This window comes from Furipterus horrens, unplaced genomic scaffold (assembly GCF_987537825.1).
Source record: "Furipterus horrens unplaced genomic scaffold, mFurHor1.1.pri manual_scaffold_4, whole genome shotgun sequence".
In the NCBI taxonomy this organism is placed as follows: Eukaryota; Metazoa; Chordata; class Mammalia; order Chiroptera; family Furipteridae; genus Furipterus; species Furipterus horrens.
The window spans coordinates 69,413,842-69,431,504 of record NW_028327174.1 but is presented as its reverse complement, the minus strand read 5'-3'; the positions used below and the strand labels follow the sequence as shown (position 1 = coordinate 69,431,504).

General features: G+C 38.3%; 1 protein-coding gene across 1 annotated transcript in view; it reads left to right on the top strand.

Moving 5' to 3' along the window:
• Nucleotides 1-9,650, top strand: part of LOC150012181 (uncharacterized) — a 57,215-nt gene extending 47,565 nt beyond the window's left edge. The window contains exons 3-4 of the mRNA XM_090275650.1: nucleotides 3,572-3,662; nucleotides 9,469-9,650. Of these exons, the coding sequence (XP_090131776.1) occupies nucleotides 3,572-3,662; nucleotides 9,469-9,641 (264 nt within the window). The 3' untranslated portion in view covers nucleotides 9,642-9,650. The remainder of the gene's footprint in view (nucleotides 1-3,571; nucleotides 3,663-9,468) is intronic.
• Nucleotides 9,651-17,663: the final 8,013 nt, after the last annotated feature.

Genomic DNA, 17,663 nt, shown 5'->3' with positions numbered 1-17,663 from the left:
CAACATTAGTGGAGTGTGGTTAAGAGTACAGACTATAAGGCCAAACTCTTTATGTCAAACCTGTATCATTTATTAGCTATGTTTATAAACATTTATTAAATGAGATAATAGTACCTATCTCATATAGTTAGTATTTATAAAGTGCTTAGAATAGTGCTTGGCATCTAGTAGCCACTGCAATCATGTATATGAGATAAATAAAATAAACCTTGTAAACCCATAAATGTGCCAGCAAATTACCCTTATTAAGAATATGACAATTTTGAACTTGTTTGCTGCTGCCAGAGGATGCTTGCATTCTCCAGAGACAATCTTCCATGGAATCAGGAGTCCAGGTTATATAATGTTAAAAGTTCCATCTGTGAGTCTTCCTTCTTCTGATGAGTCAAATGACCTGGACTTGAATTCTTGTTCCACCATCTAAGACCTTGGGCACTCTGCCAGATACTGGGTCTCCATTTCCTCCTCAGTAAAATTGGAACTATAACAGTGCTTAGCTCTGCAGAGTTATCAGTACTATAGCAGTAGTCTATAGAAAGTATTTCAATAAATACTGCATCTTAAATACTTAATAAATGTTAATTATTCTTAATTTGGGCAAACAAGTTGAGGAATCATTGAGCCACTTTTAGCTAGTTAAAAAGTGGATTGTGAAGCCTGACGGACTTCCGGCCAAGATGGAGGCCTAGACTGACACGCTCCATCTCCCTCCACAACTAAGAAGGAATACAACTACCGCAAACCATAAATAATCAGAAGTTCCAGAAAATAAAGCTACATGGAAGTCCCACGTATGAAGTTATAAACAAGTGGTGCTCATCCAGATGGGTAGGAGGGGCGAAGCCGGGGTGGACAGGTCAAGCTGTGCTGGTGGCAGCAGCAGCTGCAACAATGGGTGGTAGGATGGCAGTAAGCACAGACACCTATATTTAAGGGGAGGCAAGAAGCACCTGGGGAGCACCCCTGGCTGCAGACCAAACCTGTCAGCTCGCAATTCCAATGCCAAGGAAGGCAGACCTCCATTGCCTTAGACTGTGAGGACTGGAGGGCGAGGGGACAGAGGAGTCTCCCGGTATCTCATTGGAGAGTGAACAACAGGAATCCATCTTGGACCCCTGCCCACACACAAAGCGCCACAGCGTGGTGAGACAGGTCGCCTGGCTGTGATGAGTGCACGGGGCTCTGCTCCTATTGTGTAGGAGGTGTGACAGGCCCACCCAGGAAGCAAAGGTAAACACAAAACTGTCAGGATGGCACAGATCATGATAGAGATCCCAATCATGCAGCTGACCAGACAGCAAATATATGATCTATCAGACCAGCAGACAGATGATCTTTCTGTCAGTTCAGAGCTATAGTTATAAGAAAGCTTACAGACCTAACAGCGGATCTTAAACAAGATGGGGAAGGAATGAAGGCTAGTCCTGCTGAAATGAACAAAAACACATATGAAACAAGAGGTGAGGGAAGGGAAAACCAGGGATCAAATCAACAAATGGGACCATAGGGAAGGAAAAAACAGTCAACCAGTGCAGAAAGAGAAAACAAAAAGTGAGGAAAATGAGGAGAGGCTCAGAAACCTATGGGACAGCTATAAGCGGGCCAACATCCGAATCATAGGGTTGCCAGAAGGTGAAGAAGAACTAAAAATAGAAAAACTATGTGAAAAAATAATGAAGCAGAACTTCCAGAACTTAGGAAAGGAAATGAAATTACAGGTCCAGGAAGCACAGAGAGATCCAAAACAACTGGACTCAGGGAGGAACAAACCAATACACGTTATAATCAAATGTCGAAAATTAAGGATAAAGAGAGAATCTTAAAAGCAGCAAGAGAGAAGAGAATTATGTACAAAGGGGTCCCAATAAGACTATCAGCTGATTTCTCAAAAGAAACTCTGTAGGCAAGAAGGGACTGGCAAGAAATATTCAAAGTAATGAAAAGTAAAAACCTACAACCACAATTACTCTATCCAGCGAAGCTGTCATTCAGAATAGAAGGGCAGAGAAAGTGCTTCCAGGACAAAGTAAAACTGAAGGAGTTCATCAGATCCAAACCACTGTTATGTGAGATGTTAAATAGACTTGTTTAGAAGGAGGATCAAAACTATGAACATTAAAATGAAAACTGTATCACAACAACCAACAACAGAAGCTAGGGAATCAAAACAAAGGCAAACTAAGTAGGCAACAAGATGGAAAAATAATTCTAGGTATGGGGAACATATTGTGGGGAGGTCAGCAGGGAGGGGGAAGGGGGAAAAGGGTGGGAGATGATGCAGGAATTAAGAAGCATAGTAGGAGGGAGTGGAGTAGATAGGAAGATATTGAGAAGAACTATATGCACAACCAATGGGCATGGACTAAGTGGAGGGGACAACTGGAGGAAGGGGGGTCACTGGATAGAGGGGAACAAATGGAAAAGAAATTAGGACAACTGTAACAGCATAATCAATAAAACATTTTTTTAAGTGGATTGTAACTTTAAAACTATTATTTACCTAAATTCACAAAAAGGTAACCTTCTCTGATCCATTTAAGGAAAGGTAGATTTTTGTAAAATAGCATCTAAAACCAACAAAAATAAAACTGTACCATTTCTGTCATTTACTACCACAAATCTCTTTAGCTTTTATTTTAATTTTATTTGCTATCTTAGTATAACACAAATCATGAAAATCATAAAAATGATTCCTGTTATTATGTCTGTGTTTGCTTCTCTTTACAGTATTTTTATGTAAATAATGTTGTCTCTACCTCCTATTTACTAACAATATTTCTGGTATTAGTCAAAAAGAGCCCTCAGATCACAGCCAATTCAATAATAATTTAATTTAAAGAGTAAGACATGTGGATTATGTGCAATACTAAGGCACAATGTGTGTATCTTTTACATGAAAATAACCTTAATTTTCCTACTCGACTGAGAAAAGAAATTTTAAAAAATGATCGCTCTAAATCAGAAAAAATTCATAACTTGCTGAAGGTATAACAGCTGTTGAGTTAAGGTTTGCATCTTTGATAACATGATGCTGCTGGGAAGATAACATCTTTCTGACAAAGTGTGAACATAAAAATTATAAGGCATACTCAACATTTAAATATTTTCTCTATCATTTACAGAAAATATATTTTATTCGCTTATACTAAAATGTGTTTAAGTAAACATACCTCATCAGAAAGCTTTACAATAAAATTTAGTGGTTTCTTGTTCCATAGGTACACAGTAGACTTGTCACATCACAAATAAACAGATCATCTTCAGTTTAAAGAAATGATCTATTATTATGTGCTAGTAGTTCCTAAAATTGGTAATACAAATACAGAATATTATTCATTTCTTTTATTATCATCTGGAAGTAGATGATTGAAAAATTAGGTGACAAAACAAAGCAAGTACTGCATTGACTAGGAAAAATATCTGCAAATTAGAATCTTGAAAATGTGTAAAAGAGAATAAGTTTGCTGAACAGAAACGATGGTGGTGTTTTAATTTACCTAACGGCACATGTTCTTGCCCTGTTGACTGACGAACCATAAAATTTTACGTTGAGATTTTGTGTTTCTTATAGGTCAGTGAAGTGCACAGAAAACACAATCAAGGAACTACTGGGAAGGACACTAGTAATGGTCTTGTGTCCTTTCTCTTCAACAAAACTCAAGGTACTTCCTTTCTTCTACAGATTACTCTTACATTAGAATGTTAAATTGCTTCTTTTTTTTTTTTTAATAATTCTGTCTTTTACGTAAGACTGTCTTGCAATGTCGTTACAACCCATGTGTACCCTAGCCCTCTATTTATCTGAAGTCACAGTTTAAAAAAAAAATTCAGATAAAATTATTCAACTGCCTATGCCACATGCTTGGGGAAATCCAGACTCATCTCTTTTCCCCTGAGAAGTGGGGTGGAGTTGCCTACAATTTCTCTGGATACCTCTCATTCTTCAATCTTACTCTGAATGCCTGCACTTGCCCCCAAAGTGATTACTCCTCCTGATGCTGCCACCTGCTCTCTGCACCATTTCATTCCAAGTTGTACACTTCTGGTTCATTGTCCTAAGTTCCATGACCCAAGTCTCTGTGTACAAGAGAGTGTTATTGGAGGTTTGAGGGTAACAGAAGGAAGCTCTAAGTTAAATGTTGAACATCACTGCTCACTCATTTATTCATTCATTCAACAAATGTTTATTAAATACCTACCATGTGCAGGAACCGTTCAAGATCACAGTGATGCAGTAGCGAATAAAACATTACCACTGCCTACCCCCCATCCACCACCCCTACTTTTTTAGAGCTTGCATTCTAATTATGGGAGAGAGATAATAAAACAAACAAGGAAAATATACAGAGTAGTGATTTTCAAACAGTGTGTCGCTAGGATTTTTAAAATATGCAATACCTAACTAGTCGGGGTCACTGACCTCTTTTCCTTTAAATCATCAAATAAAAAAAATGACAACAGCCAATACAATAGCCATCTGGTGTGGATAAATCAAAATTATATCTATTTTTTTTTAGATCAGCAAAAAATATATTTGTGTTGTCATACATAATTTTAGTAATTAGTTTTTGAGATGAAAAAGGTTGAAAATCGCTGTGTTAAAGAGTGTTGTTATCAAGAAAAATAAGGGAGTGTTGGGAGGGGTGCAATTTTAAGTAAGGTGGTAGAGGAAATATTTAATGTAACACTGTTATTTAGGTAAAGATATGAAGGACATACCAGAGGAAGCCATGGAGATGAGTTTGTAAAGAGTGATTTAGGTAGAGGAAACAGCAAATGCAAAGGTTCTGAGATGGAAGCATCCCTAGAACCTAAGAGTTACAGGAGAGGATACTGGGGAAAATTGCCTCAATTCTCACTATCTAGATTCTTCTCCACATTCCAGAGTCTTGTATTAACTGTATTTCTTTGCTTTCTGTATTCTTCAAGCTCTGGCCTCTGGGGCATCACTACTGTCCTGGAAGTGCACCTTTCACATGTGAATCACCAATCCAGAGCTCAAACTTAGAACTGTCTCCTCTGCCTGATTCTGACACTCCAGGAGGCAATATTCCCCTGGCCTGATCACCCCAGGACCTGGAACTAAAGAGCTAGGGATATCCTCAGTAGCCCGGAGCCTGCCAAAAATTTTCAAACTATTCAATCCAAAATCTGCTCAGCTGCTTATCCTGCCCAGCACCCCCATATAGTCCATAGAAAATCACAAGAAGGGTTTTTCCCCCAGCTTTGACCTTGCTCCTGCTGCCTTCTGGCTGGCCCAGATGCTTGCTCAGCTGGCCCTGCATGGCGTGGCACCCCCCCCCCCTAGGAACTGTAACAGACTATCTTTTCAATCATCTCCAGATCTGCTGGCCTCACCCCACCTGAGTAAAAACAAACTCCCAGATATTGTTCAAAATAAAACCCTGTTCAGCAACCACAGGACAACACACAAATTATTTTAATTCCTCAGCAAAGAAAAAATGTGGTAGTCATCTTTCCAGTAATGGCTCCCATTCAGACAAGGTATTATAGAGGGCTACCTCAGCACAACTAACAGACACAACAATTAGCATTCCCACACAAAATAAGTCTTCCCATGGCACAAAAATTCTACTCCACTTCTGATTATACAATCCTAACCCCCTGTCCACCATTCCATCACCTCATTCTAATTGTCCAGACTATTCCACACTTTCATGAGTGGCACCTCTTAAATCAGACATAATTCACCACCTTAATTGTTCACTAAGGGAGTGATCAAAGCCAAGCTAAATATTTCCTGTCCAGAAGATCTTGTGTCCCACATACACTAGTAGCTTTTTTATTTTTATTTATTCGCTTTTTTTAGAGGTAACCATCTACAGACCATAAGAAGTTGGTTTTCCTGGAAACCCTATGTTCTGCATTGTCTGGACTCTAAGAAAACCACTTGTCTGGTTTGATAAGACAAAGGCATCTCAATCAGATATGACCTCATGGGCCACTCTTTCCTCTGGTTGGAAACTGAATGAGTTGGGTTTCCCAAACTGTTATAGAATAAAACTTATTAAACTTGATGTTTCTCCAAACGAGGGCATCTTTGGGCAAGAAAATTTTGTAAATATTGCACAATGTATCCCACCTCTGTGAACTTGGAGATTGACTGCTCACATTAGAAACTGATTAACTGTGTAATTTGAGTGATAGACAGACAAAGAGATAGATAAAATGCCAGAGCCAATAAGAACTTAATCTCAAATTAGTGACCATGTCAACGAGTAGTGAAACATAAAATGTTTTGTTGGTGTTTTGATGTTTTACTTTTTAATTTTCATGCTTGTTCTTGTTTGTCAAAAAGGCTGCAGGGGACTATTCAGTGTGGTTTTGGGAATTGTAGCCCAGCCGCAAGATAGCCTCCCCCCTCTCTACCCACTGGAGGCCTATAAGACTTGACTGGAAAACCGGGAAGGTAGAGGAAGACATGACTCGAAGGCTACTCAGGAGGTTCCCAGGGGAATTAGATTTAAAAAACGTATATTATGCTTTAGAGCTGCCTCCGTTTTTCTTACTTCTTAGTTAACTATAAAGAGTGTGCAGCTGAAAATGTATAAAGCCTTGCACCTGTGTCAGTGTGGCACCAGAATGTTTAACAGACCCTGACACAGAGTAGTCACTGTGTTCTTTACATTGATATCTGTAATCGGTAATTGTCATCTGTAACCCAAGTGTCTAAAGCTTATTGGCAATTCATAAATCTTAACTTGTATCTCCCAGATCCCTTCCTCAATAAAAGGAACCAGGAGAAAGCATTGAACACACTTCTCTACTAGAGAGATTTGCCACCTCTCCTCCCTCCAGACAAAATACAGTGTCCTGGGTAAATTTATTTCCTCATCCATGATCCTGCAACCTCTGCTGGACAGGGAGTTTCCACCGAGCTGGGCGTTGGAGGCAGGACATCCTTAAAGGCATATATCTATGCACGTTTAAATTTTTTTCTCAAAAGATGGTAAAACTCTTAATTAGCTGAAATCCTGCCTAGTATGTAGATTAATTCTATGAGAACAAGAGCATTATGACTTCCAAGTGTTGAGAAATGCTCAAATTCCAAAAATGACAATATCATTTCTGTTAGCCATTTTCTTTTCACAGGTTATGTTAATTCTTGGTCCTAAAATAATCCCAGTGCGTTATTTTTCAATTACATTTCTATGGAGTGATGAAAACACAATTGTGATTCAGAGTAACAGTATGTTTCCCTTAAAAAGAGTTTTGTGCTACTGGAGGGAAAAGACTGCATATTTGTCTAGCACATTACCATATTTTCTGGTTTATAAGCTTTAGCAGTTTATAAAGCAGAGGTAACTTTTATGAGCATATGTTGGGAATTGTGGGGAATTTTATGGCAAGAAGAGTAGAGGGAAAACGCATCTCCCTCCCCTGACAAGTTCAATAAGTCTATCTGCTAGGATGCCCTGAAAGCTTTTACAATCAACCACTCTGAGGAAAGCTCAGGACTCTGAGTGAGGAGCTCTGGGGTTTGTTAGAGTACCACTATACCATAGCGCTATAGGATTTCACCAGTTAGTGGCAGCTACTGAAAACTGTGGCCAGTCACCCGAAATGAGATGCATTTTGGGTGTGTTGCTAACCAATTTACTTCTATATACAGCTTTTATTTGACAGTGTGGACTTTCATGTTCTGAATTGGATATTATGTGATTGATATATTGCAAAACATATTTTGCAAAACACAGATTATCAGTTATATCAAGATCACGCCTGGGTGCCAAGACACTCATGTAAGAAAAAAAATTAAGCAATTGTTGCAACAGCTGTGTTCTTCATCGTAGTAGAGATAATAAGGATGTTAAGAATGTATGAGAACATTGTGCTAACAGTAGAGTTAATAATAAGAAGAACACAAAGACCATTATTAATGACCAAAAATTAGATGGAATCTAAGGCAACATTTATTAAACTCCCTAGAGGAAATGAAATTTTATTATTGCCATTTTCAAACTCTTTAGGACCTGAGACCCTTTTTCTCATTGACACAACAGTTTTTATAACACTTTTTTTTAATTTTTTTTTTCAATTACAGTTGTCCCATTTTTCCCCCACTGCTCCTCCCCACCCAGCCCACCCCTTCTCCTACAGTCATATCCCACCCTGTTGTCCATGTCCATGAGTCATGTATACATGTTCTTTGATTAAACCCTTCCCTTACTTATCCCTCTTCTCTCCCTCTCCCCTCCCCACTGATAACTGTTATTCTGTTCCTTGTTCAATTTAGTTCATTTGTTTGTGTTGTTCCTTAGTCTCCTATATTAGGTGATATCATGTGGTGTTTTTCTTTCATTGCCTGGCTTATTTCACTAAGCATAATTCTCTCTAGTTCCATCCATGTTGTTGCAAATGGTAGGAGTTCCTTCTTTCTTTCTGCTACATAGTACTCCACTGTGTAAATGTACCACAGTTTTTTGATCCACTCATCTACAGATGGGCACTTAGGCTGTTTCCAGCACTTGGCTATTGTAAACAGTGCTGCTGTGAACATAGGGGTGCATAAGTTCTTTTGAATTGGGGTTTCAGGATTCTTCAGATATAATCCTAGCAGTGGAATCGCTGGTTCAAAAGGCAGTTCCATTTTTAGTTTTTTGAGGTAATTCCATACTGTTTTCCATGGTGGCTGCACCAGTCTGCATTCCCACCAACAGGGCAGTAGGGTCCCTGTTTCTCCGCATCCTCGCCAGCATTTGTTGTTTGTTGATTTGTTGATGATGGCCATTCTGACTGGTGTAAAGTGGTATCTCATTGTGGTTTTTATTTGCATCTCTCTGATGGTTAGTGATGTTGAGCATTCTTTTATGTATAACACAACTTTTGATAACTAAAGGCTTTCTAGGAATAAAATTATCAAGTGTTTGCATATCAATAAAAATTGACAGTATTTGTGTCGTTTTTTATATTGCAAAAATATCTGTTTTTCCTGATTCCTCTAAATGAATATTGAATTATAAAATCTGAGAAGTCCATTCCGCTTGGTAACACTGTTTTAGCACCTCACCGCTCTTCTAATAGTTCTCATGGTTTTTAGGGATCAACTGTTCCTCCAGTGCCCATTCAGGAGCTTTCTACCCACTTCCTCAACTCATATACAAGGGGGAACTCCTCCAAAAAAACAGAATTATCCTCTGGAAGGCAGACCCCTTGTAGTACAGGCTTCCCCCACCAGGTGAGTGTTCCAGGAACCCATCTGTATCAGTGTATCAGCTGACATTGTTGTGAGAGGCTACATTCAGCTTCAGTGATTTTTTTTTTTTTTTTTTTTTTGAGTCTCTTTCAATGCATTTGCCCATTTCATGATGGGTGATTTAGGAGCACACCTGCCCACACCACGCAGAGTGTTTAGCAGTTTTGGACCAAAAAAACATCAGGACTTCCATGCTCCACCCTCACTATTCACCCAGTCTTGCCCCAAGTTACTTTTACTTGTTTTCCCAGATAACAAGTTTCTCAAAGGGAAACATTTTGCTGATGTGGAAGAGATGAAACAAAAAACAACTGAAGCACTAAAGGACATCAAAATTGACAAGTTCAGAAACTGTTCTGAGGAGTGGAAAGAACATCTCGATGGGTGTATTGCATCAAATGGAGAGTACTTTGAAGGTGACTGAAGTTTAAACATACACAATTTTTTTTAATAAACTTCATTTTGGGGGCATCCCCACTCATATTGCTACTGAATTTCATCTCCTTTTTTTTATTTATGAGTTTATTTCAGGATATTTGTTTCAGTGTAAATAACTATGCCAATTTTCATTAAGATTTTAAGTAAACTTTCATAAGGTATAAAGAAAATAATAAGATCTAGATATATTACATCTACTGAATTCCTTTTATCCACTTTCTAATTTGATCAAAGGGATGCAATTGAATGAGTCTGACATGATCTGTTTTGTATAAGCCGATGCTGTTTATCACCAGGTTTTCACTATTCTCTTGATGCATATAAAAGACCTTCCTCTTAATATCCATTCTGTTCTTTCACTAAGAATTTAAATTAACCATGGCCAGTAAAGCTTTTTTCTTTTTTCACTCTTTCCTTCTTTCTGAAGTATTTTTAAGTTGATTATTGTTCCCATTGTTTTTGAAATGCTTTGGTCGCCCCAAACCCAAGAAATATTTCCCAGTGGAAACATAAATACAGTGGGTAATTTTCCTGGCAAGGAAGGTGCTTTATTTAAACCAAATGTGCTTAATTGCTCTGTTTCATGTGTTCACTTTTAGCCTATTGAGTTCAAATAGCTTATTGATGTTATCATTAATCTCAGGTACCATTCTCATCTTTTCAGCTAATTATCCCTTGATAGAATAATAAGAAGAGCCTGTTGTTTCTGAATCACACACCAATTCAATCAGAGGTTATGTTTGCCTGCCACCCATGTTAGAGTCCTTTTGAATAGCTTATATCAATTATGCAAGCCTCAGCATATTTATATGATGATTCTACTTACTTGGGTATATTCATTACAATGGTAAGTCAAACAATTACTAGTTGGTCTCTGGAAATTCACAAATCAGCAAGGAGGATTATAGTCCATTTTTCATGATTATTTACAGATTGTAACCTGAGTTTCTATTAATTAGAAGTAATTTCTATTTTATTAATATAACATATTTATTAATATAACTGTCAGTTTAAATATCATACAGTTAAAATCAATTGACTGTATTTTAAAGAGTTTTCACAAAGTAAAAAAGCTTTTCATACTTTTGTATGTTTGTATAGGAGTTTAAAGGATGCAAACAAGGAATAACACTAATTCCTTTAGAAACTCTCAGAAGTGAAGGAGGTAGGGTGTGCATGCTAATGTAGGCAGTTGCCCCTCGTCCTCAAAAGGCGAAGGAAATGTCACCTTTCCATTTTATATCAAATCAAATCTAACTATGGGTCCTCACTTGCCATGGTGAGCAATGTCAGTCATTTTAAATGGCTCCCTGTCCTCCCTAAAAAGAAAGACCCCTGGCTTCCAGAATCCTGAGGAGTTAAAGGAGAGATCTTGGTCACAGTTGAGATGCTCGCCATGCCCATCCATAACCAAAGGCAGACTACTCTGCAGGTAGCACCCATGCCATCACTGTGCGTATCCACTTTGGTCCCCTACATGACAACCCTTGGTACTCTTCCTGAAATTTATACAGAAATCATTTGGGAGTTACGACACCTCCCAGAGTCTACTTTCTGGCATGACCCTGGTCTCTACCACCCAAAGGAGTAGTCAGCCTCTGGTTCCTTCTCTGAGGAACTCTCCTGTCTTCTAAAAAGTCAAGCCTTAATTTCTCTAGCCCCTAAAAAAAAAAAAAAAAAAAAAAAAAAAAAAAAAAAAAAAAAAAAACAGCCTTTATTTCTCTGGTCCTTATTTTGGGGGCGGGGGGCACATCATTAAGGACAGGACAATCAGACATGCAAGCACCAAACCTCAAGACCAAGAAACACAAGAAATTCAAGAAGCCTCAAGAAAATATTTTTTTCCTGTTTTTTTAGGAATTCAATAACAGATCTCACACATCCCAAGAAAAAAATGACATGCTTCTTATAAATAGAAGAAGAGGAATAATCCAGTTGAGTTTTTATATATCACTACATTACATGCTGAATAACTTACCTTTTACACAAGGAAACCAACACAACTGTTTTTTCCAAACCAGGATAAAAAGCTCTGAATGAATTTCAGTGCCTATATTTAAAGCTAATTTACATTTCATACCATTACCCATTCCTATTTCCTGAATTTCTTCTGTATTTCCACTGGCTTTTCCCTAATTCCCAAGACGGTTGAAGAGAACATTATGCTGAAAGCACTTGGCATCATACTTAGTAAGCAATAGCTTACTATATGCAATAGTAATAAACATTATTTAAGCAATTCACTTGGTTAGAGGGTGTGATGCTTATGGGACTAATGTTGCACATTCATTGCTTACCTGAGCCAATTCACTTCACAGAAAGTGCTTCCTACAACCTACAGACAGCAGAGTAATTCAGAATGATCACTAATCATATGTCAGAGAGCATTTCCCGACAGTTGGTCAATTGCATCGTTTTAGCATATGACAGACAACATACTATTTTTTTATTATTCACTGGGAAGAGGTATATTCCTCTGCAGAAATTCTGCTATATCAGGACTTACTGATGCTTCCACTATAGGAAAGTTGACTTAAGTTTTGTACAAATTATTATTAAAGTAAACCTAAAATTACTTACATCTAATATTAATAAATAAAATAGACTAAAGCATTAGAATCAAAAGATGAAGTGCTGAATGAGCAAACAAGGATTTTTAAAGGAGGAGGGAGGAAGATGATTAAAATGTGACCATAATATATAGTTGCATTAGTGGAGAGATAGGACTAATAATCACACCATTAAGATTGTTTATAACCCACTTTAATGTTTTAAGGTGGTTTATAAGACACAAACACTACAAAATACTCATTAACAGGAGGCTGTATCCTATCAGTCAATTTCGTTGTTCCTGAAGTACAGCTAACTGGCTGCTATCTTTGAGCAGCTCATGAGCTAAGAGAGCCATCAGGGTGATGAAAATCTACAGAGAAACCCCTCTTCCCCAAGGACACAGAACTCACTACTACATCTGAGAAGTAATCTCTCCTCACAACCCTCTATTGAGAAACCATGTGACCCTGCTGCTCTGACACCAAATTTCAAGCAAATAGTTTGTATTCATCGAAGTCTAGTCAGTAAATTTGTAGCAAACTGGTATGGAATATAAGATGATATTGAAAGAGCAATCTGACCAGCTGGCCTCCCCACAGCACCACACCCACTATTCCTGGGCTCTACACCGTGTGGTGCTTTCCTGGGTAGACGTCACTCAGCAAAGGTCTCAAGCCTTTTGGTGGCTTTTCATCCTCATAACTTGGGGTGCACCAAAGGTGCCTTTTTTTCTTACAACCACAGTTATGAATATATATAGTTGTAGGGAGGGGGTAATTATAGCATGTATTCAGCTGAGTTATTTTGTCCCAACAGAGAAAAAATATTTATTTTAAAGACAAACACATGAATGAAGCATCGGTGAGAAAAACAACTGTATTTCTGAGTTGCTGCCTTTGCATTTTACAGTGTGATAACCCTGTTCATACCTGGAGTCTGGACAATTGGATAAGGATCTGAGTTCAGGATGCTGGCCATAGGTTCATGCTTTACTTTTCCCAGGGCACCTTTTAAAATAGTCACTTGGAGTTAAGCCCATGAAAAGTGAGTGATCTCTGCCCCCACCATGATATATGCTCACTCTTTCCTACTCCCTCACCTGGATAGAAGTCTGCCCTTTCCTGCTCTCAACTGCATTGCCTTGATTCTGGAATCTGTAAGTAACAATATCTTGTAACTCTATTTCCTTTTTTGTGCTGTGTGTTGAACTGAGCCTTCCATCAAAACAACCCCATGTATTTTAGTTCCCCAAAGTGGAAGTTCAATGCCAAGGGAGCTAGCTGCCACCCTGAAGGGTAGTTGTGCCTCTTCATTCAGCAGGTCAAAACATGCATTTTTTAATCCTCACCTAAGGAAATACTTACTGATTTTAGAGAGAAGGGAAGAGAGAAAGAGAGAGAGAAGGAGAGAAACATTGATGTGAGAGAGAAACATCAATCAGTTGCCTCTCACACATATGTTAGTGGGGACAGAACCCACACCCTAGGTATGTGCCCTGACTGGGAATCAAACCCACAATCTTTTGGTTTATGGATGACACTCCTATCAACTGAGCCACACTAGCCAGGGCAATATGTATATTCTTAATTCAGTTCACCAACTCGGGCTTCTCAACACAGAAGTGATAAAAGCAAAACAGGAAAGAAAATAGAAAATGAGATAAAAATCAAAAATTAATTTAGTATATACATACAAGACATTCTATGCCATCCCATCAGCTGCTGGCACTGGTCAGAAATTTGACTCACATAATTAGATGCATGATTCAGAGAGTAGTACTCAGGAAAAGTTGCAGTATCCCAGTACTGAATCAAAAATAACTATATCCTATTAGTCCACACAGAAGACCCTGGTGATGTAAGCAGCATCCTCAATACCATATTTGCCAATAATGCAGTGTTGAGTTTCTGGGTAGACCAATGACTGGATCCTGCTGAAGCTTAATTCAGAAAAAGCAGTTCTTACTGGTATACACCAATGAGATGGTCTGGCTTAATTTAAAATAAAATAAAATAAAGATTTAAAGACATGTTTCCCACAATGGAGGAACCACCGTTTAGGAAGCATTCTGGAAATTTGAGAGTTTTTTTTGGGGGGGGGGTTGTCCTCATCATGTTTGTGGGGCACCTCAGGCATTTGGTGGGAAGGAGCCAAGGGTGCCAGACATCCTCACTGCATGGGAGAGTCCCACCAATGAAGATTTGTTTCACACCTCCACACTTTCATTCAGCGTGTCTTGCCAGAACAGTCTCCACAGAATACATGCTTGGACATGTGGTGGCATTTCAAGATGAGAAATATGTTTTCTGTGATGTTATTACTGACTCAACCTATGTTTTAAGATAGAAATTATTTTTACATTACAAGACTGCTTCCTTTGCTAATTCTTCTTTTTTTTTTCCATTTTGTCAGTTTGTAATTTATCAGGCTATCATCACTATCTTGATTAAGGTTCTTTCCCTTTTTTCTTATCACTTACATATGACAGGTTATTATACTTAGCATTGAACTAGTCTCAGTTAGGGCCAACACACTCCTCTGCCCTTTCATTTTCCTTCCTTTGTAGAGAATGGCTTCTGGGTCTTTTTTATCTTAAATACAAATATTCATCATAGGACCTGCAAGCATCTGACTACTTCATTATGTTTTCTAGTACTATTATGTCTGAGCACTTACACATTAATATGTTACATTATTTTATTTTAAATTATATTCTTTTATATTTTATAGTAAGAACGTTATATTCTTTTAAAATTATGTTTTCAAAATTAATATATGTTCTTTTATGATATTATATCTGAATTTCATTGAATGATATAAAAAAGAGGGAATACAAACTATTTGTTATCAAAAGAAGGCTTTGTGTATGATAGAGTTAAAGGCCACTGGTAGCGATTGGAAGTGCTTCCAAGGAAAAGAGGCTAGCATCTCACTTCCTGATTGGATATCCACTTCCCTTGTGCCTAGGTAAACAGCAGGGAGGGAACCAGAGTGAAATAAAATGAAATGGGGGAGAAGTGTCAATAGGCTAGCCTGCACCCCTATTTGAAGTGGCAAGGATTTAACGATGCTTGAATTTTGGATGAGAGGGAATACCACAGAAGACAACTAAAAGAGGCATCTGATGGACAAGGGAGCTCCAGCACTCATAAGATCTAGACTGTACCACCGGTGGGACTTAGAAGAGGTCTTGTAGGAGCTCATTTCCCATGTCAGGGATGATGCGTGGAAGCAGACTCTTCCATGGGGTCCCTGAAGAACAACACATGCATCCTACAGGGAAGCCATACTCTGGGTGCTTGTTTTACAGAAGCCATCAACAATAAAGAGAGGACCACAGCGGTGATATTAAGTAGTGCTGTTTAATTTCCCCTTCTTCCATCTTTCTTACCAGATCTCAACACTCCAAAGAACACAGAGTAGCTCAAAAAAGAGGGAGAAACAGCCCTGGCCACTGTGGCTCAGTTGGTTGGAGCTTTGTTCCATAAACCCAAAAGGTTGTGGGTTCCATTTCCAGTCAGGGTACATGCCTAGATTGTGGGTTTGGTCCCCAGTCAGGGCACATGTGAGAAGCAACAGATTGATGATTTTCTCTCACATCAATGTTTCTTTCCTTCTCTCTCTTCCTCCCCTCCCCTCTCTTTAAAATCAATATGTATGTTTTTGATAAGGATAACAATAAACAATAGTAATAAATTAAAAAGAGGAAAAGACAAAGGGTAGGTTACTCTCTCTTTCCTAGCAATGCTCGCTTCCTGGTCAAGGGCAAGTTAGAGGATATATAGTGCTTTGAGCTGGATGTGACATAAAACTCTTAAACTTAACTTGTATACTTGGAAGGGACTAGAAAACAGTGGGATCTGTCCAATTGTAGGTAAATATGAAAGGGGTAATTTCACTGAATATGTTTGAAGCCATTTACTGGAGAAAAATTAAGATATTTTAGATCTATCTTCTACTGAGTTCATATTACTGAATAGACTAAGAAAGGTGATAGATGATAGATAGACAGATAGATAAATAGTCAGCCAAATAGGTAGATAAATTTCTATTAAGCTAATAGATCTATAATTTAAAGTTAGAAATCATTCATCTTTCTCTTAAGTTGAATAACTTTTTATCTAGTCCAACTAGACAGGACTATGATTCTAGATTAATAAGGACAAGGATCAGAGCACAATACTCAAAGTTGTCCTTGAATGGTAATGGGAAAAGATGCTCCAGTCTGCCAGCATTATTTGATTTGAACATTTAAGTCAAACCAAATAAGCTTTGCCAGCCAGAGTACCCATATTTCTATAAAATTCAGAGTTGTTAGCCTTGGGTTGAAAAACCAAGAAAAATAAACCTCCCCATGTCCTCTGGGTGCTGAACCTCCATGACATCATCACCAAATTCAGGAGACTATTTTGTATGATCTGGCCTCATGTATTAATTTTGAAGCTAAACTGAGGTTGTGCGACATGTATTAATTTTATTTGAAATTTTTAAGCTATAAAAGGAGATTATAAAGAATATTTCAATTTGATGAGGTAACAGATTGCCTCTTCTAAGTTGCATCTCAGGTCACTGCGCCGATTAGTGAGGAGCTCTGGGCAGTAGAGAACCTCTGTCATACAGACCCTGAGAGGGTGAGTTGCCCATCACTGTACAGCTAGAACTTGTCTTAGGTTTATCAGCAGCTCTTTGATGGAAGGTGAAAAGAGAAGCTTTAGTGAGGCAGAATATTTTTTTAAGTGGTCAAATAGCAAAAAAAAATTATCTTCTGTGGTGTTCTCTCCCACCAATAACTCTACTATCCTTAACAGTCCAAATGGGAGAGGCACAGGCTAGCCAACTAAGACTCACAAAGCCTAAAAATCCTTCCTATTTTTGTTAACCCTCTTATTTCCTTAGGCCGACTGTGAATGCAGACGGGAACAACTCTGAAAAGTGATTCAATAAATAGTAAAGAATTGCTGTCTACATGGCCCATAGTATCTACCTGAAAGATAGCAGTAAGCACAGAGGAACAAATGTTATGACCTAGAACAATGGTTCTCAAAATGTGGTCTTCAGACCAGTGGAATCAGCATCACCCTGGAATATATGAGAAATTCAAAGTCTTGCCATCCCACTGCCAGATATAATGAATCAGAAACTCTAGTGTGGGATCCAGAAAAGTGTGTTTGAAGAAGCCCTGCAGGTGATTCTGATACATAGTGAAGTTTGAATATCATGAATCTGTGAGGATGGCTCTCTGAGTAGAGACAGGGAGACTCTTGCCCCTCAGCTTATTCTATGAGGTCTCAATCAGGAACATGTAAAATATCTTGGCAGACTGTATTTTCCAAAGATGTCTGGGACAATATCTCCCATCTCATATGCCCTTCTACAATAACATTGACAAATATTCCCATTAGGAAAGTGGGCCTATGTCCTATACCCTCGAGTTTGGATGGGCTTGTCTTTCAGT